Raw genomic sequence first — 24,841 nt, 5'->3', positions numbered from 1 at the left:
AAAAATCACAATATCCTGTAAATGCTGCAGAAATGATGGACAATGATAAGCTTACAGCTTGATGCCATGAGCCCCGGCTTCTGCAATGCTCACCGTGGGGTGTTAAGTGACAGCTTAACACCCCACCTCAAGTTATTCATACACCTACACCCTGGCAGGAACATCTCTCTTTCCTGCGTCATCTCAAATTGTTCAGGGTGAGTTAGTCTATCAAAACTCTCATTCTTTTTTTTAATACGTTACAGATTTAACCATTACAGCTGATGGAATTTAAAAACTAAGCACAAGCTGAACTTTATTCAGGAGCTTACTGATGTAAAACATGCCTACCGCTTATTTCTGCTCAAAATAAATGTTTATTGCTAATGGAACAGCTGATTGGACTGTAACAATAATGAAATCTATTTTTTAAATTTATTCGATCATTTGATATTATCACACAATAATTCACATGCTCACATTTGAGCTAATCAATTGGAAATTAGGTAAAGCTTTATTCCGGGCATTAATAATATGATGGCGCTAAATTATCGCTAATGCCATTATACCACTCCGGTACAGCAGGGGGCAGTAAATACCTTAGAAAGCTACCGCAGTCTGCGTAAATACAGAAAGAAAGAGAAAAAGCCGGAACATAAACAGTCGGTTGAGTAAAACCTTTATACTGATGCCAGCGAATACATTAAATCTTATCTTTGTGGCTGAGTGATTTTATGTGGATCAAACCATTAGTTTTAGGTTAGGCTTCCGATTTTTAAAGGTAGGACTATTGTGTTTGAGTTTATTTACGTGTGAGTAATACTTTGCTTGGAATTTTTATTGTGTTTTTTGGAACTTCGTAATCAGCAATTATTTCAGTTAAGCATAAGCCCAGCACGATGTAGAAACCTTCCTGTGACCTGTGCTTTAACCAGCTGCTCCAGATGTTTTAGAGGCGTGGCTTAAAGACCTTCAGAAAATTCGTTCTGCATTTTACAATTGCGGGTAATGCTAATTTATTCTATCAAAAAAAATTTAGAAAAATTGTTGGGTTTTTACACACAGCTTAGCTGCAGCAGAATCCAAGCTCGAACAGCCACTGTCTTTTTGCCAGTTTTATGTTTGTCCTCTGCTAATAATTTACTGTCATTACTGAATCTCTCTTCTAGAACAGTCACTGGAAAAATCACACATTTCACGGGGAAAACAAACAAATGTTTAATGGTCCTGTCTGAGAACAAAGTCCACAGGGGTGTTGTGTGTTTTCTGAGGTATCTCATATAATGATTCATAAGTTTTTAAACAGCTTTTGACCCAGCTGTGTCTGGTTTTTTTTTTTTTTTGACAGTTCATGCATGATGGCTCTGTGGGAATTCCAATATATATTCCACAACACCAGTGGATTGTCTGTGACTCTTGGACTCCTCTTACTTGGTCTTCTCTACTGGTGACTGCTAGTCTCTCCCTGAATGATGTTACAGTTATTTCGAATTATTTGATTTGCATACACTGTATGGAATTTATCATAACGGATCTGTGTAAATTCTCAGTCATCCAGGTCATTGTATCCAAGGTAGTTTTCTCTGTCAACTGGACTGGGTTTCTTCTCCTGAAGACGTTTCGCCTTCTATCCAGAAGGCTTCTTCAGTTCAGACCCAGTCCAGTTGACAGAGAAAACTACCTTGGATCATAACGGATCAGCTTCTCTCTCCTCCTGGTGTAGCTATCCACTGATTGTCAGATACATCCAAATTTACAGTGTAATTCACACTAAACGCTAAAGCTTTAAATTCCATGTCTCAGCTGATATTTAATATAAAGTTTCTTGAGTGACAGTTAACACAGTTCTGTCTTTTAGGTACTCTGTGCATCCGTTCTCGGTACTGTCCCGAAATGGCATAAAACACCCGAAGCCATTGCCATTCTTTGGCAACCTCTTCATGTTTCGCCAGGTAAAATAAAACAGTTCCTATTAACATCAGCTTCATCCCCCATTGTGAGCCTGAGGCTGGAGATTTACCAATGTTGCTGTTTTACTGTGAATGCAACAAGTTTATGGTCAACATTGATTGTAATTCTGCTCTGATGTCATTGTGAAATATCTTTTAAGGGCTTTTTTAACCCTCTGAATGACCTCATAAAGACACATGGCAGAGTTTGTGGGTAAGAAAAGGAACAAGTGCACTAAGATATTTCCAATTTCTCATCAGTATTCAAATTTTAATTTTCCTCTTAATGTGTTTCAGGTACTATTTGGGCCGTAAACCAGTGGTGGTGGTGGCTGACCCCGAAATGCTGAGACAAGTGATGGTCAAGGACTTCAGCAGTTTCCCAAACAGAATGGTGAGCTTGTGTTTCTAATGTGATGTTCGAAGATTTAGCTCTAATGGATGTGTTGCGTCTGCTTGCTCTTTGCACAGAGTTTGCGCTTCATCACCAAGCCCATGAGCGACTGTCTGCTCATGTTGAGGAATGAACGCTGGAAGAGAGTGAGGAGCATCCTGACTCCGGCCTTCAGTGCTTCCAAGATGAAGGAGGTCAGGCACAAATTTCCCCGATGAATCGGTGCCGTTAAAATCAGACATAATGTTTTTCATCGGTGAAGTGAGTGTTGTCGAGTGGGCGTGGCCTTCTCGGTGGGAGGGTCTTAACTATTAAGACCTATTAATGATGATGTCTGAATTACCGGTAATGTTCACATTTCATCTCAGCGCATTAGTTCTGCATGTCCTCTTGCATTCTTTTGCAGATGGTTCCACTCATCAACACAGCCACTGACGCCTTAATTAAGAACTTAGATGCTTTTGCAGAATCTGCGGAGGCCTTCAACATCCACAAGTAATGAAAGAAGCCTGAGGTATTAGTGGGTCTTTTTCTCCCTTTAATTTTGTATTATGTGTTTTTTGTGACAGATGTTTTGGCTGCTTCACCATGGATGTTGTTGCCAGTGTGGCATTTGGCACTCAGGTGGACTCCCAGAACAACTGTGATGATCCGTTCGTCCGCCACGCGCAGCTGTTCTTCTCCTTTACCTTCTTCAGGCCCATTATGCTGTTTTTCGGTCAGTCCAAATATCTCTTAATGTTGCTGTATTTGTGTAGATCACCAAATCTCTGATGGGATATTGAGAGATATTGATACAGAAATAATTTGTAAATTGACTCGAGTTGTTGTCATTATCTTGAATTCCCACACTTAAAAACTTATTGTATTGTGTGTCCAGCTGCTTTTCCAAGCCTTGCAGCTCCTCTGGTGGGAATTATCCCCAACAAAAAACGAGATAACATGAATCACTTCTTCATCAGGACCATTCAAAAGATCATCAAGCAGAGAGAGGAGCAGCCACCCGAACAGGTGAATCACTCATTCAAGACCTGGAGAGGAAGGGGAAAGGGTTAATAAGTGAATAATAAATATGCTCAAAATATTTAATAGAATATTTAAAGTTTTTTTCTTGTTTTTTTCTTCAAATAGAGGCGTCGAGACTTCCTTCAGCTGATGCTGGATGCACGAACTAGCGACGAGTCTGTGTCTATAGAACACTTTGACACAGCGCACCCTGTTGGTGAGGCTCATAACAGGAGTGAGCAGAACCAGGACAACCAGGTTGGCCCGCAGGAACGTCCACAGATGAAGATGATAACCGAGGATGAGATCGTGGGTCAGGCTTTTGTCTTCCTTGTAGCAGGCTACGAGACCAGCAGCAACACTTTAGCCTTCGCCTGTTACCTCCTGGCCATCAACCCAGAGTGCCAACGTGAATTGCAGAAGGAGGTGGACCATTTCTTCACCAGACATGTGAGTGAGGCTGTTTGTCACCATGTAAATTTATGTCATATCAAACTCAAAACTTCAAATTGCCTTCTCATGCAGGAGTCTCCTGATTATACAAACGTCCAGGAGCTAAAGTATTTAGACATGGTGATAAGTGAAACTCTGCGCTTGTACCCCCCTGGATTCAGGTAAATTAGGCATATTTGATGAACATGACTGAATGCAATATGTCCTGCACAAATCAGGCCATTTTACTCCACACAGGTTTGCGAGAGAGATTGAACGTGACTGTGTGGTGAACGGACAGTCGTTCCCAAAGGGAGCAACGTTTGAGATTCCAGCCGGTTTCCTCCACCGCGACCCAGAACACTGGCCAGATCCTGACAAGTTCATCCCTGAAAGGTAGGGATAAACTGCCCAGTGTTACAGTACTAAGTTATCATATGGCATTTTAGGAGGCGGACTTTATGATTTGATTGTGCCTGATTTCCCCAGATTCACACCGGAGGCCAAGGCCAGTCGTCACCCATTTGTGTACATACCTTTCGGAGCCGGACCCCGCAACTGTGTGGGAATGAGGCTCGCTCAGCTGGAAATGAAGATGGCCCTAGTTCGACTCTTCCGCAGGTTCAACCTTTTGGCCTGCACTGAGACCAAGGTGAGCTTTCAGTGGTTTGGAAAGTGTTTTCAGACCTATTCATTAATGACTGACAGACCTATTCATTAATGCATTAATGACTGACAGACCTATTTATTAATGCTGCTCCCTGCTTCTTTCCTTTCACCCTGATTTTTCCCCCTATATATGTTCTATCTCTGTCCAGGTTCCCCTTGAGTTGAAGTCGTCAAGCACTCTAGGACCTAAGAACGGGGTATTTGTGAAAATTGAAAGGCGACACTGGGATGAAAGTCAAGTAAACTCTCCGTCAGAGGATTAGAAAGTCATTGTGAAGCAGGGTACACAGATAACGAGAATCCCCACTCCGACCTGGGATGGCAAACGCCTATTTAGCAGGCATAAATAAAGATAAGCATGTTCGTGCTGCCTCCAGGAGTTGCTCCACAGTCATTTATTTTAAAAATAGTCCCACAACCACCATACTTCCCTGTTCTTTTATGTCCTCTTTCAAGATGCAGGTTGTGTTTTCTGGTCGTGGCCATGTTTCTTCGTCATTTTTGTTAGATCACGTGTGATGACGTGATGTTTCTGGCTTCGAGGCCGAGAATCTGGACTGGTGGGACTGAATCTTTATGTGTGTGTGCTCATGGGTGTGATGCCTCGAGATTTTCGGAGCACACCACACAGTACGATCAAAACTGTTCAATGCCAGATTTTTTTTAATGTCTAACTAAATAAATAAAAACTGAATAAAACAAAAAAAATCTCTTAAAATGTAGTGTACCCTGCTTTACTTGTGACCCAGAGAACATTCTGTAAACATTGACACTGTGAATTTGTAGATCACAAAAAGGGATGAATTACTCATGAATGATGTTAATATGTATAAATTAGAGGTGATGATTCAAGTGACAATTGTTTAAATTATCAACAGTTTCAAACGGTTAATAAATATACCATATATATGATGGTGAGTGTGTTGGGTTCATACAGTTACTACTACTGTAGAATGAGACATACCGTACATCACAACCAGAAAATCTGAGTTTAAATATGAAAGGCAGAAAGCCTGAAGCTCATTTTTTAAATGGTTTTTAAAGGGCCATGCAAGCGAAACCTGGGTGGTTTCAAGATGCTTTTTTCCATTCTTTTAGCTTTATTGTTTTAATCTCCAAAAATGACACTGTGTCACTGTTGTTTTCATTCAGATTGTCAATAAACTCTTTAAGTAACAATGGAAATAATACCAAAATAACGGCTTTGAACATATTTATTTCAGGGTTTTCTCCCATAACAGACATACCAGTAAGCAGACTTCAAAATTATATAAAAGGAGGCCAAACTGCCTCAAGGTCAACCTGCTTCACACACACAATCAAGTAATTTAGTTCTTTCTGCTCTCATCTGGCGCGGTTTGGATTAAAGTTGTGTTCATCCTAACAAAAATCCTTCACCCCTCCAGTCCTTACACCCAGTTCAGATAATTTCTGGATAAACCGTGAATGACCCAAAGATAAATCAAACTTTATTACGATGAATCATGGAATTTAAAATAATGCTTTCATGTTGGGCCATCTGTAGCGACCTGGCTCAACAATTTCTATATGATACAAAAAAGACAACTAGCAACTGTGTTTAAAGTGTAGCCCACACACTACAACCACCGTATATATGAACCATTATCATCAGCATGAAGCCCAAAAAATGTCTCCAAAAAAAAAAAAAGTGATTTTCTGAAGCAGAACACCTTTAAGACATTCTCTGTGAATATTAAAAGAATCCCAAGCCTGTGCTTCTGAGCGTTAGGATTTAGGAATAGTTGATGAGATACTCTGGATAAACCTGCTGTTTGTCAAAGATAATGTAAATGCTAGGGTTGCTCTCAGAGTTCACACAGCTGTTGTAGAAGGTTTTGCCATTTCCTTTTGGTGGGGGTTTGACATAGCTGCTGTTTCCCTTGGTGTAGTCTCCCACCAGGACCAGGGCAACAAACATGATCTTGCTCTGGCTCTTGCTGCGTCTAGAGTACATATCTGAGTAGGAGGCATCTCTGGCAAAGTAGCTCCCTGGAATAAAAGTAAGGATGAGTGATGACACAGCCCAGAACGCAGGAGGTTTCGTTTTTAAACGAAGGTCTTCTTAATCATTACTCCACCATACCTTTGCCATAAGCTGTACCATGAGCGCCACACATCCTCCAGTCAAAATTCTGCTCACAGATGGCCTCGGACAAGGATTCATCTGTCCCGTGGAACAAGTACAGCTGATTTACAGCTTTTCCATCATTCTTCTTCATCATCTCCTCTTTCTGCCTGAATATAAAATGTACAATGCGATGATGTGGGAAGTATCATTTTCCCATTGGGCTGAACTTCAATTTCCCTAAGGGGATGAATAAAGCACATCTTGAATCTTGAACTGTAGTTGTGGCTATTTTTGTTTTATTTACCACTGAAAGACCTTCCACAGAAAGGGGTTCTGGATCCTGTGGATTGTGTTTATTTTGCTCTTGGGCATTGTGCGTTGGAACAATGTGACAATCATGTCATACTCCTTGGATTTGGACAGCAGAATGAGCTGGGAAAAAAGAATACGGGAAAAAAGGGGTAGCAGACGGAAGAACAGGAATATTAAACATAGCAATGTTTGCCGGGGAAGCACCTTGTAATCATAGTCTGGAGGATCAATCTTGTCCCAGTGTGAGGGGAAGCTCTCAGCAGTGGAAGAGCCTTGGCTTTGAGATGACTGGCTGCAACAAAGATGTAAAGATTCGTTATCGGATTCACTTTATTCCAACGTGTAAACCGTCACTAAAGCCAGATCACCTCTGAAGCTTCTTGTTCACCTCCTCAGCTGACACGAAACGAGGCCGCCGTCGGACCTCTCTCTTGGTTTTGTATTTCAGATTCTGCTGATACATCTGGGTGCCTAGGTCACCTTTAAAGTTGAGGATGTACTGCTGGTTTCCAACACAGAAGGGAACCACCCCATCTCTGTCTGCCAGGTACAAGCTCTCCAGCATGGGGGAGGTGGTACTGGCCTGTTCCTCAACCTGTTCCTCAGCATTGCTCTAAATGCATGGAAAGGAACAGCTCAAGGAGCAACCGAGGCAAAACGGGAAAAGCAAAACTATGCACTGCGGGACAAATGGTGAGGTGGGGGTACGATGGTGAGGAGTGAGGGGGGGGTTTAAGTCAGATGCTGTTATAAAAGCTGCTCCCAGTAGGAGTGGCCTTGTCTATTCACTGGCACTGATCTCCTAACTGTTCCTTACAGGATTCTGCACACAAATCTTCACTAAAATAACCCTGCAAAAATACACAATTCCACAGCCTGGACAAGGTCATTTATTACAAATGAACAGAAATTCCTCCACTGTAGTGGTAAAATGGAATTGTTAACTCTTTAAATCTAACCACAGGACAATCAGAAGGACTACCAATAGCTGGGTTCTTTGTAATGTCATACAGAATCATGGTGGTCAGCACACACACACACACACACACACACACACACACACACACACACATACACACACACACACACATGCACTCTTCACTTGAATCGCTGCTACATGCTGGACAGACCTTTCCAAACTCCAGCCATTGCTCACTGCCGCACTTCCAGTACCAGAGCCACTCTGTGGTCAGAATAAAGGTTGGGGGCTTTGAGACGGAAGAGACCGTTGACAGACGGCGAACTGGAGATGATTTATAGGTCATGGACATGAAGTCAACTACTGGACTAGCGGGGGGCTGAGGCCTGAAGGCAGAGAAGACCATCAACACTCTAATATAGACACCAGAAACAGAGCGCTGATATTTTCGATGACCTTTCACCTTTTAAGGGAAAGACGCTCAAACAGTGTCATGGCTGGCAATGGCTGATCCATGGTGCTCTTGTCACATCTGGGGTCGCAGTAGGCCTTCTCTATTTCTTCCATATTAGGCAGATCGTTCCAGGTCACGCCATCTTCTAAGACCTGCCAGCGGTACGGCAGGTGCCAGTGGACACGAGCGCACTCTGGGGACAATAAATCGTAGACAGATACAATTTGTGGCCTGTTTCAAAACAGCGGCATCACGACTTTCGCCGTCACCTTTGAAGCGGCATTTTCTGCGGATGAAGAACAGGCAGATTTCATTCTTGTCGATGTCACTCATGGGTTTGCTGTCAAGAGACAACCGAGGGGGGCTCTCCACTGCTTGTGGCGCTGCTGGGGACACATGTGGGTGTGCGTTAATGTGCATTGATGTCTCTGGAGGAGACTTTTAAAAAGGAGACTTTGCTCTTTACCGGAGCACGCAGCATCTCCTTGCAACTCCTGCGCTGCGATGATGAATCGATTCCTGTATAGCTGAGAACGGTTTTCAATGTTCTCTTGACTGAAAAACTGGAAAAGTGGTTTCTCGTTGCACTTAAAAGAATGGGCCCGCTTGCAAGTGGATCCGAACCTACAGTCCCCCTCCAGAAAATGCTGGCAGATGTGAAGCTTCAAGCAGGAGGCGTTGTTTTTGCAGGAGCCGTGCAAACCGTTGCCCCTGTTGTAGTGCGAGCAAACCTGTGGGACACGTGCAGGAACACAACCAGGTCACACTTGAGCCTCAACGTCTTTAGAACGCTGCCGGGGCAACTTACCTCAGGAAGCAGCCAAGGATCGTTCTGCAGCAACAGTTGGAACAGCTGTTTCTCTGTTAAATCCTGAAGATCATGATTCTTCAAAACCTTTAAGTTATTTCCAGAAAATACGCTGTGGGAAGTTTTGCATGCGTTTCTAAAAAAAAAGAAAAAAGAAAAACCAAGCCCACAAAACTATTGTTACCCTGTGTTTCAATAATTAGAGAATATGAGAATATAATACCCATTACCCCTTGGATATGTAGTATAAGGAGGAGCCAGAGCCTCACGGATTGTTAAATCACAGCATTCCAGGAATGTGAGATGATTTAAATCATCCTTCTGATTTAAAGACTTTAGTTCATGGATCAAGGCAGTAAAAATGACCACGCTGCCAAGTTTGTGGTATCTTTTCCTATGTTTACTTGTCAAAAATGCTGACTCATAAAAAGGCTTATCTGGGCTGGGTACATTTTAAAATATCTCCAATGGACAAGAACCACAGCCTTGCAGAACCAAATCGATGGGAATACTGTTACGCTCCCCAGATGAGATTGTCTACTGGTGCTTAATTCTCAGACTCATAACCAGGTTTGGTGGGGAAAAACACACAGAGCATAAGGGAGGAACTGAATTCTTGGAGGTTGCATATAAAATAAATAGTTAAAAGGTTAGACTGGCCTAACTTGGCCTTCTCATGTCCTCACATTTACAAGGTGGAGAGAAAAGGGGATTACAGAGAAGTTTTTGGAAACAAAGTGATCGAAGTAGTTACGGATGCATAAAAACGTACATTTGTAAAGGTTCTCTCAAAGAGGTCTACAAAGACAAAATGGAAGGAACTCATCATGTGAAATCAAAATTGGAGCTAGAACTGAACATTAAGCTGCAGGAGAGAGATGGGCTTTCATTGTGAGGACCCTCCACCCGCTCTAAAAGATGAAGGGCATTTGGATGAAAGAATTTAATTTGTTTCTTGATGTCACACATCAAAAGTAAAGAAATTAGTGAACACATTTGTTGGTCAGGCCTAACATTTCAGCAGTTCTGGGTCTGACTGGTTTGGACTCTGGGAAGGATTTTTTTTAACCACAGGGACCGTCTTAAAAAGGAACCTGGGTTTGAATGAAAAGGGGTTGGAGCAAATTCTGTGGTCTGACAGTAAGGAGTGTTTGCGACCACTAGGAGGCGCTAAAGAGACTGCTCATGATTTTTCGGTATAGCGATGACAGACTGGCAGATGAGGCAAACACTCTTTGAAAGTGACATAGTGGAGAAAAAAAAGTCCACCTCCCATTCCGTATGGAAATGGTAAGTTTTTGGCTTTTTACTTGGTCCAGCTCCCACACTCATTTTTATATCCTTAAGTTTAAAAGACCGGTTTGATTGATGTATTGGGCACCCCTGCTTTAAAACATCTGGACTTTTCCAATGTTCTGACAATACTGAGAACTGAATAAATGAGTCAGTCACATTCATATTCACAATTATTACTCAACGTCATTATTTTTGTTACAGGAACTGAGTGATCTGTGAAGTTGTTATATATTTTTAATATACTTTTTCAATCCTCAAGGTCAAGATGTATTTAAAGTATTAAAAGGTGATGACCAGAAACTGGCCGAAAAGCAACCCTCCAAATCTGGGAGAGTGGCTGGGTACTGAGGAACCAACTGGTTGCCATTTTGGAAGTTTGCATTGTTCTGATTGATTGATTTATTGATTGATTTGTTTGTTAGTTAAGTTGTCTCGAATGTAATACAGTAGGTTGAACGCGTTAATGCCAAAACATTGTTGCTAAAACTATGACTATGTATCATACGATGTCACGTCACTCTTCACGTGCATCCCTACCACCAGCGCAATAGACACCATCCACAAGCACCTTCTATTGGACAAGACTCTTCCAGAAAGAACAACCTTAACACCAGCCCAAATCTGCACCATGCTGGACCTGTGTTTGAACACCACATATTTCCAGTACAGAGAAGGCTTCTACAGGCCGGAGTCTGTCCGGAGTCTCTGAGAAGTTTAGGAGGATCCTCCAGAAACACGACATATCGGTTCAGTTCAAACCCGGCAACACTCTCAGACAGAGGCTGGTACACCTGAAGGACAAGACACCAAGACATAACAATGTAATGTTGTTTATGCTGTACAGTGCCAGGAGGAATGCAAGGAGCTGTACATTGGTGAAACCAAACAACCTCTCCACAGAAGAATGGCACAACACAGACGTGCCACCTCTTCAGGTCAGGACTCAGCAGTCCACTTACACCTTATCAGAGAGCGGGCACTCCGTCGAGGACAGCCAAGTACGGGTACTGGCCAGAGAAGACCGCTGGTTTGAGAGGGGTGTCAAGGAAGCCATCCTTAAACAGAGGTGGTTGGCTGAGGCACTTCCTGTCACCCACATACAATGCAGTCCTCCACTCCTTCCAACAACAAACCAAACATTCACGCTATTCCAGGAGACCCAGTGACTCACCACCATGTGATCCAGCAGACAAATAGCAGACGCCTCAACCGAAACTAGGTGAACGACTCTCAGGTGACCCCCCAGATCATTAACATGCCAATGGTCCACAGAGGCTATATTTTCAAGCTCTGTCCCCAGCGAGTCCAGAACTAAAGAAGCCTTCTGGATAGAAGGAGAAACGTCTTCAAGATAAGAAACCCAGTCCAGTTGACAGAGAAAACTACCTTGGATACGATGGCCTGGATGATTGAGAATCTACACAGACATTGTTGCTAAAACTGTTGACACACTCAGATTCAGCGCATTTTACTCACCCAAACTTGCATTTTCCTAAAACCAAAAACTTGCACACATGTAAGTGCTCGCACTGCGAACACTGTCCGTTCTTGACTTGACACAACCGCAGACTGGTTTTAGCCACGATCAGACTGTCCGGGCTCAGGCCTTTAATCCCGGCAGCCTTCTGTTTGCCTGCTCGGATGGCGATTTTACCATGGTCGAACAGAACAGTTTGCAGGATCGATTCCGCCACAGTAAACTGCTTATTGATGATCCCGTTCAAGCTCTCCAAGTCCAAACATCCCTGGTGGTCGCACAGGGTCTTGGTGATGAATTTGGAGATGCTTGGATTCATCGTCAAACCTGAAAAGAAGTTCAGAGAGCGATCACTGAGCGATTATGCTATTTCCGTGGTGACATTCGGTTTTACAACAACGAAACCGAAAGTTTTACGGGTAGTTAAAGGCACAGCGTTCAAAACCGAACAGAGATTCTTATTATAATATGGGGTGTCTATAAATAAAGACCGACCAGATGAAACTTTAGATGAAACATTTGGAAATAAATTTTGACAGACATTTTTAAAGTTTTAAAGGTCACTTGAAGGCACCACCGCCATAGCAACCGCTGTGGCTTCCAGTGTACCCTAGCAACCATGGAGGCTCAGGCGTCTTCCTCGGCCCGAAGAGACGAGAAAAAACGAAAAATTGACCTTCACAACCAAGTAGAGGAGCTGAAGTAATTCAACTACATATTCAAGAACAGTCTGTTAAAAGTGGCGTAGTTGTTAACACGAGGATTCGCGTCGTTATCGTGTTTATTTCTCGAAGTCTGCTAAAGTTAAGCTCTCTCACCTCTGTTTGTCTGTCGGTCTGCAAAACTCAGGATGTTATAATCGGATTCTGATGAAAGTTTCAGGAATTGTTGAGAATGAACAAGGGAAGCGGTTATGAAATTTTGGGGAGGTCCTGGATTCCAAAGGGACTTTGACCTTAGATCTTCCAACACAACGAACCAAGCGACCTGCCTTGAATTATTACATTATCATTACATTATTACATCCATTCAGAAATCCCGAAACAAGACGGTAGCAGACAAACTCATTGAAAGTGTTCCACTGTAGAGATCTTTAACATCAACAAGTAGGTTCTCCAGTAGGTTCTCTTTGAGTTGATGTTGTAATTGACAGTGTCTTGAAAAACAGGTCTAAATCAGCACCTGGTAATTACTTTACCTGACTCTAAAGATGTTGATTTCATTTCTATGCAAGGTGTTTTAATGAAGCACTTTTGGCAGAGAATGAGATGTTTGAGCGGTTCATCAGCCGCAGTAAAGAACAGAACCAGCTGTCCAGTTTAGCCCCCCAAAAGGATGGAAGGGTAAGTACTGCCTATATAGTAAAAAAAGCATTCTCCATCCTCCTAAATTTTTGTCTATTTCTCTGTCACACCAGGGTCATAAAAAGAATTTGGGGATCCACTCCAACCTCTCAGGCCGCCGTCATCAGCTGACCCTTGAAGAAAAGCTTCATGTATCGCGGGAGGAAATAGCAGAGGCACAAAAAGATCTGGAGAACCTCAGAGAGACGAATGAGGGGACCTGCGACGCCTACAAGGTCACAACGCAGCCTTGCACACATACAATAGAGATAAAAACCCTCGCTGACATCTTGTTTGCCTTCCCAGGCCTCCCTGAAGGAAGCAGGATTGCACCTTGAAGAGATCAGGAAAGCTAAGAACGAGTTTGAACACAAAATGCAGGAACGTATGAATGACAAGCGGTTAGAAATGAAGGAGCCTGAGAAGTGTCTCCAGTACCTTGAGGACAAGGCAAAGGTATTTAAAATGTGAGATACATAGTGCTTTTTAAAAAAAGATATTATGCAGGGGAAGCTACAGTGAGGAGGAATTGTTAAAGTGTAAATATTGGCTTCTTTGTTGTTTTATTTATTCATTGTCTCTCTCAAACCAACAGGCTGCTCAAGTCGAAATATTGAGGTTGAAGAACGATGCACTGAAGGTCATCGAGAACAAGCTCAAGCACAATTTTCACCAGAAAAGAGAGAAGGGGAAAACCAGCTATGAGGTTTGTAGGCGTGACAGGGAAGCTTCAGGAGATAAGCTTTGGTTTTGGTTTTATTTCTGTTTATTTCTGTTTTTAAAGAACTACAATAACAGCAATAATTTAGGGGTTTTCAGCCATTGACCGAACGTAAACCTCATTTAAAACCACACACCCTGATCTCACACTGTACCTTTTATACTCTGCAGCAATTGAATTTGATCTATTTTTAGGAAATTTTCCAGGATTGGGGTGAGCACAAGAGTGAAAAATCCCTGGATGAACTTCGAGCCAACAGTCTGGAAGTGCAGCGTGTCCTCACAGTACACAAGGTAACTCAGCAGAAATGTGTGGGAGAGAAAGAGAGAAAGTGAGCTTCCCAACCTGAAGGTAACTAAACCTTGAGAAATGTGCATGTGGGACAGGAGAAACTGCACAATTCGACATCTGAGCACAAGGAGCTGTGCAAAGAGATAAGGAAAAAGAAGGAAATGCTTCGAAAACTGGAGAGAGAGCTCCAACAGGCAGGAGAGGTTTGTTGGCAACGGCCTTCGGTTTAATGACTTCGGCGGTTCTGTTCATCAGTGGGCGAACGCTGCCGTGCTGCAGCCGCTCAATAAAACACATCCTTGGTTCGTTTTGTGTCTCCAGGGACGTTTCAAGGCAGAAAATCTGAACCAACGCTTGCGCCACCAGATGGCAAATTATGTGGTCCCAGGCGTCAGCGAGTACTTACAGGCCAGGGTCGAGTGCAAGAGGCTGCAGCAGGATATTCACACCTGGGAGAGGAAGGTCCGGATTGCTCAGGTATATTTCACCTGATCAGATCCAGTCGGGGACGGAAGTGTTGTGCTCAAACACTCAGCTGCTCTCCTCTGTTTGGCTCAGATGACCGCGAAGACCAGCGCTAAAGCAGCTACTCCTGCATGCGGAGACGTGGGAGGGCCCAGAACTGCAGGACACCAAATTCCAGTAAAGCTGCCACCGTTACCAGAACACAGATGGAAAGGAAGGAAGCTTCAAATGTTGGATGTTATTGTGTGAAGCAAACTGATTCAGATGTGTTTCCTCTTTCTTTAGACTTAAAAAAAATCCTTTTTAAATGACCCTTTAAATCAGGTATGTCTGCAAAAGAAACATCTATAACGGATAATACGAATAAAACAAACGTGCAAAAACAGGAAGTTATTACTGATGCTGATGTCTTAAAATAAGAATATTCATATCGGTGTAGTGCAGGATAAAATGCCTCAGATTCGACAAACTATTTCCTTTATTAGAAAGAAATTCTTGCTTGGATGAGCCCTCAAAGATCCCTAAATGTTGTTACATGCTGTATATACAGTTATATACATCAAAGTGCAATGTCACAATGAGTAAGTTGTTTCTATGTTGTATGGAACAATGGCATTATTACTGACGCGTCTCCTTCCTGCACTGCAATTTCTAACAAACAAAAATATGACAATGCAACAACACAGAGTAAGTTCCTTTTCAAAGGCACTTTCATTAATACATACTACAGATGTACAGAACAGCACAGAGTAGCTTCATATCAGCTGGGATAACTGTCGCCTACTACTGGTGATGTGAACAGTGACAAGAATACACTTTTTACAACGGCGCTGGAAGCCTGGATTAGGTTGTTCTCGTGTTCTTTTTTACCAGAAAAATAAAGTGATTACAAAATACAACGAAGGTTAGTAAGAAAATCTATTAACTTGATAAATATACACACAAATCTAGTGTAAACCAGCAGATCAGCTATTGAGTTTTCATTGCAAACCAGGTCTTTCCTGTTTTATTATGCTAGCTAAACATATCCCAGGCATGCACCATTTTCTGTTTCCTTAAAGTTGTGGTTTTTTTTCCTTTTCTTAAAGACACCTAAAAGTGTGCAGTTGCAGTATCCACTGGCATGTACACCTTTATGGGGCGACTAGATTTAATTACTCGATCGGGACACGCTAAAATGAAAGTAATGAGCTGATCTTCGCTCAGGGTGGGCCCCCTCCTGCTACACGGAGCATCGCAGAAAGCCTCTAAATTAAATATCAATATTGCCTCTATGACAGGAAACAGATCTGAGGGACTCAAGCAAGCTTGACACGAACAGTCATCAGGTCTATGGCTACTGGCCGCACCCCCTTCCAGGGAGGCCGCCGAGTCTATACACAGTTACGTTACGCTTGGAGTCGAGACCGATGCTGCGCGGTCACGTGTTTGGGTTGACGGAGCTGAGCAATGCGGAGCGGAGGCTGTGGAGAAAGTTCAGCAACACGTGACAGCACATGGGTGGTGAGAAGTGAGAGACGTCCTCAGACTGAATGTTTGAAGCAGAATATCGTCAGAGTTCATAGTTAAGTAGTGGTTGCATCCATCAGTCAGGTGATTTCTGGGTGATTCCAACAGGGAGGTGATCTTTGTACATGAACTACATTACACAAGAATTCGTTCTCTGAGGCAGAGGTCATCAGTAAAACTGTTAACAAAGTACCGGCTCTACATTAAACGCTACCCTTCAGCAAGTCGCAGCACCATTAAAATAACTCACGTCCGAAACTTATGCAGGCTTTTGAACTGATTCGATTTCGAGGGCCCTGATAGGTTGAAAATGATCGAGTCGCTTCGGTTCTCCAGGCTCAGTGGTAAACTGGAGCGTCCATACATGCAGCCTATCGTGTTCACGCACGGTTCATGGTTCATGTCTGTAAACGTTTGTAAAGCCTTGAAGGAAGCCGTTGCGATTTACCACGTCAGTTTCCTAAAAAAAACGAAAATTGTTACGTCATATTAACCTAAGAGGAACTCTGGGGACTTGCGGCAGCAGTTCCAGGTGTTTTACATCTCTACATGGTGCAGGACTTGTCCTGGGCATCCTGAGGAGCTGGAGGCTGTGGTGCTGGACTGGACTTGGGCACAACCAAAGGTTTAGGCCTCAAAGCAGGGGGCTTGAGTTGCACCCCCATGCGGGGTGCTACTACAGGCTTGAAGGTGCTCATCGTGTCACTGGTGGAGCTGATGCTGCGGCGAATGGGCGGCTCAGTGTTGGCAGTGGACCTCAGCATGACCCCGTGGATGGGGCTTAGGGAGTCGCCAGAGCTGGCTGGGGTGGGGCCCCCACCGCTGCCGCCCCCGGAGGTCTGACGCTGCTCCAGTGTGTCCAGCACCACATCGGGGGCGTGCTTGGCTGAGCTCTGGCGCTCCAGCTCGCGCAGCTCATTCAGAGCGGTGTTCATGGTTTCTTCTATGTCCTGAAGAGAGGAGTGAGAGAACATTTTAATGGAGAAGAGAAGGAAGCGGACGCAGAGATGATCAGGTCACTGCTCGTCTTCAGCTCACCTGTGCGATGGTTTCAGGATCCAGGGCTTTGCCGCTGTGGTGGCGGTGCACGTCGGTGAAGCCGGTGTACTGGCCGGAAGAGGTGGAGCGGCGGATCGGGGGGCTCTCCATCTTCTTGAGGGACTCGTGGCGGCTGATGTTGTTCAGGCTTCCGTGGCCAGTGCGGCGCCGGCGTTCTGGGCTGTCTGTAGACACGTGGTTGTGAGTACGCCGCATGTCCCGGGGGCTGAAGTGGCTGATGACCGGGGAGCCAAGCTCTGGGGTGCCTCCGTGTCCTCCGTGACCATGCTGGGAGGGATGCACCATGCAGTGGACCTCGCCGGGGCAGGCAGGCGGGCGACGGGAGGGTGGGTCGGATCTTTTCTTATGCCTACTGAGTAAGAGAACGACACAGAGAGGTGTTTAAGATATAGCGTCTTTTTTTACGCGCATACTCTTAAATGAATCTTTCAATTCAGTTTTTAAACTGTTATTTGACATAAATCGACCAAGTGGACGCTACGCGCACAGAATCCATAATCCTGCATCACTATTGTAACAAAGTCAGCTCCAAACAGATCCAGAGTTTCTGGAGAGCAGGTAGGCTGGAGCTGGCATTGGGCCCGAGGACAGAGGCCTGTGAATCATCACAACACTAAAGCTGGCTGGAAAAGCTCCAGCCGCTCCAGAACTGCCCTCCATCTGACCCTGGACCGGCGTGACACCATACACACGTGTGATCCAAGGAGAGAACCAAACACGTCCTCATGTTCACACCATTCAGATGACCGCTCAGCCACGCATCATGTTTGCGTACATTAACATTTACTCTCAGCCAATAAGAGGAGCATCCTGATAGATGCTTCTTCATATACAGTATTTATGACTAGCAGCAACCACAGATGCTGCAGTCAGGAGCTGGAATTAATCAAAGCAGCCATCATCATTTGCCTCATGTCTAACAAAAGATATTTCAGTTGTTATTAGATTTAAAATATCTAGTTGTCTTATATTTATTACACAATACATAACTTAAACACCGTTATGCAGGCAGTCTGTCAAAAATCCAAATTATTGTAAAAGTTAAGCAGTTAACTAGTTTAATTAGACAGATCTCTGTGTTATTGGTTCTTTGCGGAGGTGAACTATACAGGGAATTACTCAGAATCACCTCTGGTTAATTGCAGAGTTTAGGCATCCGCTTTCTCAGCAATTATTACAAAGAACTACAGGCAACTTAATCACCAGGCAAACACAGAGCAATAATGAGGACTGTAACGCTCTGGGAATTTTAATGCTGATTGGTCTCAAGAAAATGAGTCATCCGCAGGAAGCGCAAGGCTCAGATCACTCCTCAAGACCAGCTCACATCTGAGATGCAAGAAAAATGGGATATTTTCCAACACTCCAGTATCAGTGAAGTCTTATCTCATCCTAAAAATGACTTAAAGCATTAATCAGTAATCACCCAATCTACATTTGATTGTTAGGTCACTAAAGCAAATTTTGAATTGGAAAAATATTCCTTAATAATCACACACACATCTCTTGATTACACTATTAAGGACTGATGATCAAACATAGAATTAGAATTTATTGCAGTGACAATCTGAAATAGTAAACAGCTGCAGGAACCACTGAGAACCGACAGGGGGAGCAGTCCCCATTCGTCAGCCCCACTCTGCTGTAGAAAAATATCCACTTCAAATGCTAGTTTTCATCATCCAGCTAACATGTCAGTTTCCCCTGATAAGAGAAAGTAAGTCATCTCACGGCTTTCTCTCCCCCAGGCCTGCTGTAACACACTGTTAAAGGTGTTATTTGAACTTGCTGCAATCTTGAGGAAAACGTGCGAGTGGAGGTGACTGAGACCAACAGGAGCGGAAAGTATCTAAATAAAGCTCAGAATATAAATGATTCAACACTGAAGACTGTTTGAATGGGGGAGCACTAAAGTGAGTGGAGGCAGAAAGACGGGTGTTAGAGAAAATGAGAGGGGGTTGGTGGAGTCCCATGGGAAACACTGACAGGTAGAAAGTGTTGTCGGGGCTGTTTCTGGGAGTCAGCTGAGCTCGATCAAGTCTGGGATGAAATACAATAAATCTCCATTCACATAGGAGAAACCTGCATCTGGCGTGAATGTTGCCTTTAGGATGAATCATTGACATTTGAACAATGGAAAGGAGTGAGTGAGAGGGGAGGAAGAAAAGGGAAAACATTTGTTCGTGTTTGGCGAGAGCCGGCAACGGACGCTTCAAGGTCGCTGGCTCCAACCAGCAGGAACGCTGCAATGAGAGCAGAGCTGCTGACAAAATATCACTTCTGCTAAAGAGCCAGAGGTGTGACGGCATATGTCAGATCCAGTCCCTAATCCCATGAGCAAGGCATGAGCAGCATGTTCCACTGGCACCAGATGAAATTGTGAAGGAATGTAACTCCGATATTACTACAAATGTCAGGTGAGGAGAAACAAAGCTGATTCAAACAGATCATCCATGATTGAACTGCCTCAGTTAAAGTGGTTTTGTGGCATTTTGGTTGTGAGGTGTTCATACTCGAAGCTGCTGAAGCATCCATGAGGTAAGACTGTCATCATCTGAGTTGCTGAACGGCTTCCAGACATTCTGCAGTTCACCTCTAGCCATTAATTATAGCTTATTTGTCAGGTAAAATTACACTATTCATTTCTTTCAAGGCTCTGCTAGACCTTGATCTCTAAAATGCCAATGTAATCCAGTCTAACTTCCTTTTCACTTGGTGCAAACATGTTGGAACCAGACAAGGATTAGTAGAAAAAACAAGAAGAGCTATTGGTAAAAGTTAGCATACAACAGGGCATTTCCTGTATCATTTCTGTCCAGATCAGTCTGATGAGATCTTACTCAGGTTTATTGTAATGCTCTGTTGAAAAGGAATGATTTCATGGTCACAGTGAACCGACCTCGTGATGTAGGCCTCAGAGATCCTGGTGTCGGTGGGTGGGGCCATGTCTTTTCCCGAGCATCTGTCCTCTCCGGTGTGGCCGCTGCTGGCCTCGCTGTCAGCCTTCTGACTCAGAGTGTCGGAGAAGTTGTCATCTCTGGGACATGGAGGCGGCGTGCAAGAGGAAGTGACAGAAAAAAAGTGGATATCAGCATATCGGTTGAGCTTTCATACGTGCCACATTCTTTAATGACAATATTTTATGTAAGCCCCCCCAGAGGCCCGGACATTCAGATGAGTCAAAGTTTTGGAACTGTCAGTGTTACAGTGAGCTGTGTGACTGGGGTCATGGCGCACTGCTGCCTTTATGTAAAACACTGCACTTACAGAATGCACATTTTTGGGTACTTGGGTATTTTCTTCTTCCTGCAAATAATTATTACACAAATGCTGATTATAGGATTATAATGAGAATGATATTAAAGGCACATTTGGCTGAATTTGTAAACTATTGTCCAGTAAATGTTAATAAAATAAAACAAATATAGCTTTTTTTAAATGAGAAAATCCATGAAAACAGAGCAAAAGAACTGTAAACGAGTAAACAAGTGTTCAACTAAATGTGCACCTAGATGCTGGAGCAGCAACATCAGCCCATTGAGAGCGAGAGACATCTGAAGTGGTGACTCACGTCTCTCAAAAGGTTTTATCCCATGTCCTTAGTGGGGCATGCGAAGATAACGACCCTGCGTGTTGTTACAGTCTCACATCTGCTTGTTAAATAGACGGTGGGGTGTCGGCATGCTCAGGGACAGTCGCCCTTCTTTGTCATTAACTGAGAAAAGTAACCCCAGCAAACATGGCTCATCTGCTGAATTAGTAAACAAGGCAAGCTGATGAGAAACTGGGAGTGCAGGGGAACAGGAGGCATGGCTGTGGGTCAAAATGGTCATTTTATCAACCAGCTATTATGTAAAAAAGCAGTAATTAAGCTTAAAAAGAAAGTGAATCCAGGTCATTAGGTACCAACAGTCTCGATGCCTAAATGCTGCTCTTGCCACAACTGTGGATTAATTGAGAAGTATTTGTAGTTTAGTAGTGAAACGCTCAGCGTGCAGCAGGACAAAGTCAACAGTGGTACTGTAGCAGCTCTTCAGTCAAGTGGCTGCCAATCCTGAACTCTTATGAGGAGGCACCAAGGACAAAGCTGGAGTGAGGAACAGAATTAGACATTTCCACAATGGAAAATGATGTGATGTATGGTTTTGGGTCATGAGTTGAATTGTGTGTTGCTCCGTCACATTTAAAATAGTACAAAATAAACACTCACACATCCTGGACCACGATATACTGGTGTGGCACCAGGCCATCTATTCCATTGTGCCGTCCCTCCCACCAGTCTTCTGACGCCCGCTGATACAGCAGCAGCGAGGCGCCCTTCTTGAAGGACAACTCTCGGGATGAGCGGCCGACGTAGTCAAACTTGGCGATGGCTTCGATGGGCTCGCCCTCTGTCAAAGGAGATGATCATACAGATCAGGCGAGGCAGACAGGGCAAAGATATCAGCTACAGATGGCTGGAATCACAGCTGATGTATGTAGATGGATTTAAAGTCTGTCTGTGTGCACTATCTTTACGTGTGGCAGCGTGTGCTCATGCTGTGTCCTGTTCAGATATTTCAGTTGTGGTCAATAGTAATCCGGCTCGACAACTCCGGGCCAGGGCCACAACAGGCCCTCAGGAGCTTTAGCGGAGTAATTATAGAACCTGATGAGAGAAGATCTATATGACTCAGCCATGTCAGTCACTGTCACACTGGGTTGGATCTATACCATAGCTAAAAAGTACAGTAAAAGCTCCGACATGGGAAAGGTTAAGATAAATTATCATGTATTGCTTTTCTCTCTCTTGGAATTACACTAATCTGAAGCTGAAGGATGTCTAGAATTTCCACAATAGCTGCAGTCATCTCTCCCAGTCCAAAGGTGTTTGCAAATTTCATATGCATGCACTCCAGCAACACAGATCTAAAAATAGCTTATTTTTTCCCCTTGCTCACACCTCTGCCACCCTCCCTCCCATCTCTTTTCAAGTGAGACAGGGAGTCCCTGGATGGACAGCTTCCACTAAACACAGGTTCTCTCTACGTGCCCGGGAGCTGAGTAAACGACAGAACCTTGTACTGGCTGTAAAAGTCATCATAATACATCTCTCACTGGAGCTTTTAAGTTATTCCCAGATGAACAGAGAGACTGCGTAAGAGAGAAAACACAGACATGACTCACGCAGACTAAAGCAGTCTATATGTATTTTTGTCTCTCCTGAGTTCATTACTTTCTGTTATATTTTGTTTCCTCCCTGACCTTTAACTAGTGACCTGTCTTCTTACACTCGGTTGTCTGTCCTGACAGGGTGAGAGTGATGTGGCCCCCGATGTGACGTGACAAGCAGGAATTTACAGCCTGAATTAATTGGGCAGCACTGCAGCGGACAAGGCCGTTAATAAAGTTGACAGAGCCTTTATCGGTGGTTTCACCTCCCCTCCATCTCTTTCCCTCTCATCCACTGCCACCCATCCACTCGGAAAATATTTATTCAGCACGCATACGCGTGCATCGACAGTGTGCTGGCATGGCTGTGGATGAAAGCAGTAAGTCATGAATTCAAATCTCACATTCTCAGGTTGTGGATATTATAACTAGCTTTAGACTGACACACACACACACACACACACACACACACACACACGCAAAAGCTTAAAGTCTGTGGTGCAAATGTGCAAATGGCAGACATGTCTCGCAGGGACCGCTGAAGCAACATCTGCTAGGATGAATTTAAAAAACAGGAATCTGGCATGAGGAATGTTTGCATCAATGTAATAATTATTTTCTCAAGCCATATTCTTAAATTAATGTAGTGTGTTCCTCCTCAATGAAGATGTGGGTGTCTGTGTTTATTGTATTCCTCTCCTTCTTAACATCTAAAATCCAATAAACGGTATGAGTCAACCTATTATGTCGCTACACTATATTCCAGTCACTGTGGCTTTATGTTCACCTTTGACCCTGTGGTGAATTTACTAGCAGATACCATCAATGAACTAATGAGAGAGAGTAAGAACTGCCACTCTAAAGCAAGGCAGTAATTCCCAGTCAGCTAGACAGATGTGCATGAGCCCTGATGAGTCATACACTGAGAGGAAAAAATCAAACTCAGTACAAATTTGTAAAATTGAGGCAGTATTGCTTTAACAGAGGAAGTAGACAGCATAGCTATTCAATGTACATTAAACAAAGAAGACAAATGATCAGAAAACTGAATGGTTCAGAAATCAAGTAGACACACATGCTGGTTATTTTACTGAAGACAGCCAAAATCAAAGCGGCAGTCTTCCACAGTAAGTCGTCCTCTGTGTGTTCTGCATGTCTGCCAGTCGAGACTTTCTATCTGCGCTAATGAGCTCCAACACACTGCAGGGGGGCTCCACTGACCAGACAGTTACTGAGACATACATGTGGAAAGACTTCTACTAGTTCCCCCAACCATCTGTCTGTCCTTGGAGACATATCTTAAGGGCAAAGGTATTTGGGGGGTTCCGACAAGTCAATAAAGCATTTTAAAATGTTCTTCCTGTGTAATACTTAAGATGGAAACAGATATTTCTTTTGTGTCTGAAAACCCAAATGAGGTAATCAGGGGGGTTTAAAACAACTGCCAACTTGACTATGATTCAGGAGTCCATGGGGAGGACGTCCTCCCAGTACCGTCCAGTAAAAGGTTTAAAGTAAAACCCTGACGGCAAGGGATCTATGGAAAACACTGCTCTCCATTAATTACTCGAGGAGATGATAGCTGCCATCTGTGCTAAACATTGGGAATATTCACCAACAGAAATTTGCTTTTCTAATCAGATCTTCTTTTAAACCCAAATAAAAAAAATTGACGTGGAGTCTGAATGATTAACAGCTGGTGAAATGAGAGGAACCCAAATGTACCTCACTGCCGTTAGAGTCTGATTATACACAGTGAACAGGAGACGACATCCATCATAAATTCTGAACATCTGTGTCGACTATTTTCTTAAGGGGAAATTTTTTTAAGAAAAAAGAAATTATATACAGGCTTTCTTATTTATAAAAAAAGTAATTGCATATTTTTCTTCCAAAGTGGGAAAAATTATGGTTTCAATCAATAGGGAAACCAAATTGCTTCTCCCAAGAGTTCCACTGGAACAGACCACCCTGGAATGTGTTAAAAGAGAGTGTGTGGAAGTGTTCTGGGCCCCCCAAACATAGAAGCTGCACTATTAAAATATGAATGGCCATGCATTTCACTAAATTCGCTCCACTGGTCCCAACAAGGCAACAGCATTTCACTGACTGAATGGAGGGATTAGCTGCTAAGAAACTGAGTTCATCCCTCCCATCACCCGATTCAATTTGGACAAAACATATGTATAGCGCAGAGTAGCATTTTATAATAGGTGGGAAAACAACATTTGACACTTGCATTCATTTAATCTGATTTCAAATTCACAATATTCAACATCTAGTTGGAAAGGTCCCAAGACGTGTGTATCGTTATGTAATGTATTTACTGTGTTGTCACTCACCATCTTCACTGGTGTGTGTTTCTGTCCCTCCTTCATTCTCTACCTCCTCCAAGGCTCCGTGCTCACTAAAGGGGCTCTCACTATAGGCAGACAGGCATGAAGCATTACTTAAAATTTGGTTAAAATCTTGAAAGTTGTTTAGGAGACAAACCACAGAGAAGCAGGGAGAAAGTTCAC

At 43.5% G+C, this 24,841-nt stretch overlaps 4 protein-coding genes across 18 annotated transcripts in view; 2 read left to right on the top strand and 2 right to left on the bottom strand.

Moving 5' to 3' along the window:
* Positions 1–42: 42 nt before the first annotated feature.
* Positions 43–6,790, top strand: tbxas1 (thromboxane A synthase 1 (platelet)). 11 transcript variants are annotated; one of them, XM_057051909.1, is made up of 16 exons: positions 614–760; positions 915–984; positions 1,149–1,250; positions 1,328–1,426; positions 1,838–1,931; positions 2,090–2,142; positions 2,226–2,322; positions 2,400–2,516; positions 2,729–2,817; positions 2,892–3,040; positions 3,203–3,333; positions 3,454–3,777; positions 3,853–3,941; positions 4,018–4,155; positions 4,249–4,411; positions 4,578–6,790. In XM_057051909.1, exons 3-16 carry the CDS (start codon positions 1,201–1,203, stop codon positions 4,689–4,691), a joined length of 1,707 nt encoding a protein of 568 aa, XP_056907889.1. In that variant the 5' UTR covers positions 614–760; positions 915–984; positions 1,149–1,200; the 3' UTR covers positions 4,692–6,790. The 11 variants fall into 11 exon arrangements, with proteins under 11 accessions (XP_056907885.1, XP_056907894.1, XP_056907887.1 ...); XM_057051907.1 differs by lacking the exon at positions 915–984 and having other exon boundaries at positions 611–760; XM_057051910.1 differs by lacking the exon at positions 915–984 and having other exon boundaries at positions 611–791; positions 1,154–1,250.
* parp12a (poly (ADP-ribose) polymerase family, member 12a) lies at positions 5,629–12,181 on the bottom strand. 3 transcript variants are annotated; one of them, XM_057051902.1, is made up of 11 exons: positions 11,783–12,181; positions 9,011–9,146; positions 8,669–8,933; positions 8,472–8,588; positions 8,212–8,395; positions 7,960–8,134; positions 7,198–7,442; positions 7,034–7,121; positions 6,822–6,949; positions 6,533–6,684; positions 5,629–6,438 (listed from the first exon to the last, which is right to left on the bottom strand). In XM_057051902.1, exons 1-11 carry the CDS (start codon positions 12,100–12,102, stop codon positions 6,182–6,184), a joined length of 2,067 nt encoding a protein of 688 aa, XP_056907882.1. In that variant the 5' UTR covers positions 12,103–12,181; the 3' UTR covers positions 5,629–6,181. The 3 variants fall into 3 exon arrangements, with proteins under 3 accessions (XP_056907882.1, XP_056907884.1, XP_056907883.1); XM_057051904.1 differs by having other exon boundaries at positions 7,198–7,430; XM_057051903.1 differs by having other exon boundaries at positions 8,472–8,585.
* Positions 12,182–12,259: 78 nt separating this feature from the next.
* LOC130536197 (coiled-coil domain-containing protein 113-like) lies at positions 12,260–14,988 on the top strand. 2 transcript variants are annotated; one of them, XM_057051919.1, is made up of 9 exons: positions 12,260–12,485; positions 13,018–13,126; positions 13,201–13,362; positions 13,433–13,582; positions 13,722–13,832; positions 14,042–14,140; positions 14,234–14,341; positions 14,460–14,615; positions 14,697–14,988. In XM_057051919.1, the coding sequence occupies exons 1-9, from the start codon at positions 12,403–12,405 to the stop codon at positions 14,850–14,852; spliced, it is 1,134 nt and encodes a 377-aa protein (XP_056907899.1). In that variant the 5' UTR covers positions 12,260–12,402; the 3' UTR covers positions 14,853–14,988. The 2 variants fall into 2 exon arrangements, with proteins under 2 accessions (XP_056907899.1, XP_056907900.1); XM_057051920.1 differs by lacking the exon at positions 12,260–12,485 and adding an exon at positions 12,537–12,889.
* A 75-nt stretch (positions 14,989–15,063) lies between these two features.
* The window catches only part of srgap1a (SLIT-ROBO Rho GTPase activating protein 1a), a 47,229-nt gene continuing 37,451 nt past the window's right edge, over positions 15,064–24,841 (bottom strand). For both annotated transcript variants that reach the window (XM_057051900.1, XM_057051901.1), the window contains exons 18-22: positions 24,665–24,744; positions 21,382–21,562; positions 20,071–20,208; positions 17,151–17,523; positions 15,064–17,062 (exon numbers count right to left, since the gene is read on the bottom strand). In XM_057051900.1, coding sequence (XP_056907880.1) covers positions 16,658–17,062; positions 17,151–17,523; positions 20,071–20,208; positions 21,382–21,562; positions 24,665–24,744 — 1,177 coding nt within the window. In that variant the 3' untranslated portion in view covers positions 15,064–16,657. The remainder of the gene's footprint in view (positions 17,063–17,150; positions 17,524–20,070; positions 20,209–21,381; positions 21,563–24,664; positions 24,745–24,841) is intronic.

Source organism: Takifugu flavidus, chromosome 13 (genome assembly GCF_003711565.1).
Source record: "Takifugu flavidus isolate HTHZ2018 chromosome 13, ASM371156v2, whole genome shotgun sequence".
NCBI classification, from domain to species: Eukaryota; Metazoa; Chordata; class Actinopteri; order Tetraodontiformes; family Tetraodontidae; genus Takifugu; species Takifugu flavidus.
This window is presented reverse-complemented; position numbering and strand designations above follow the sequence as displayed.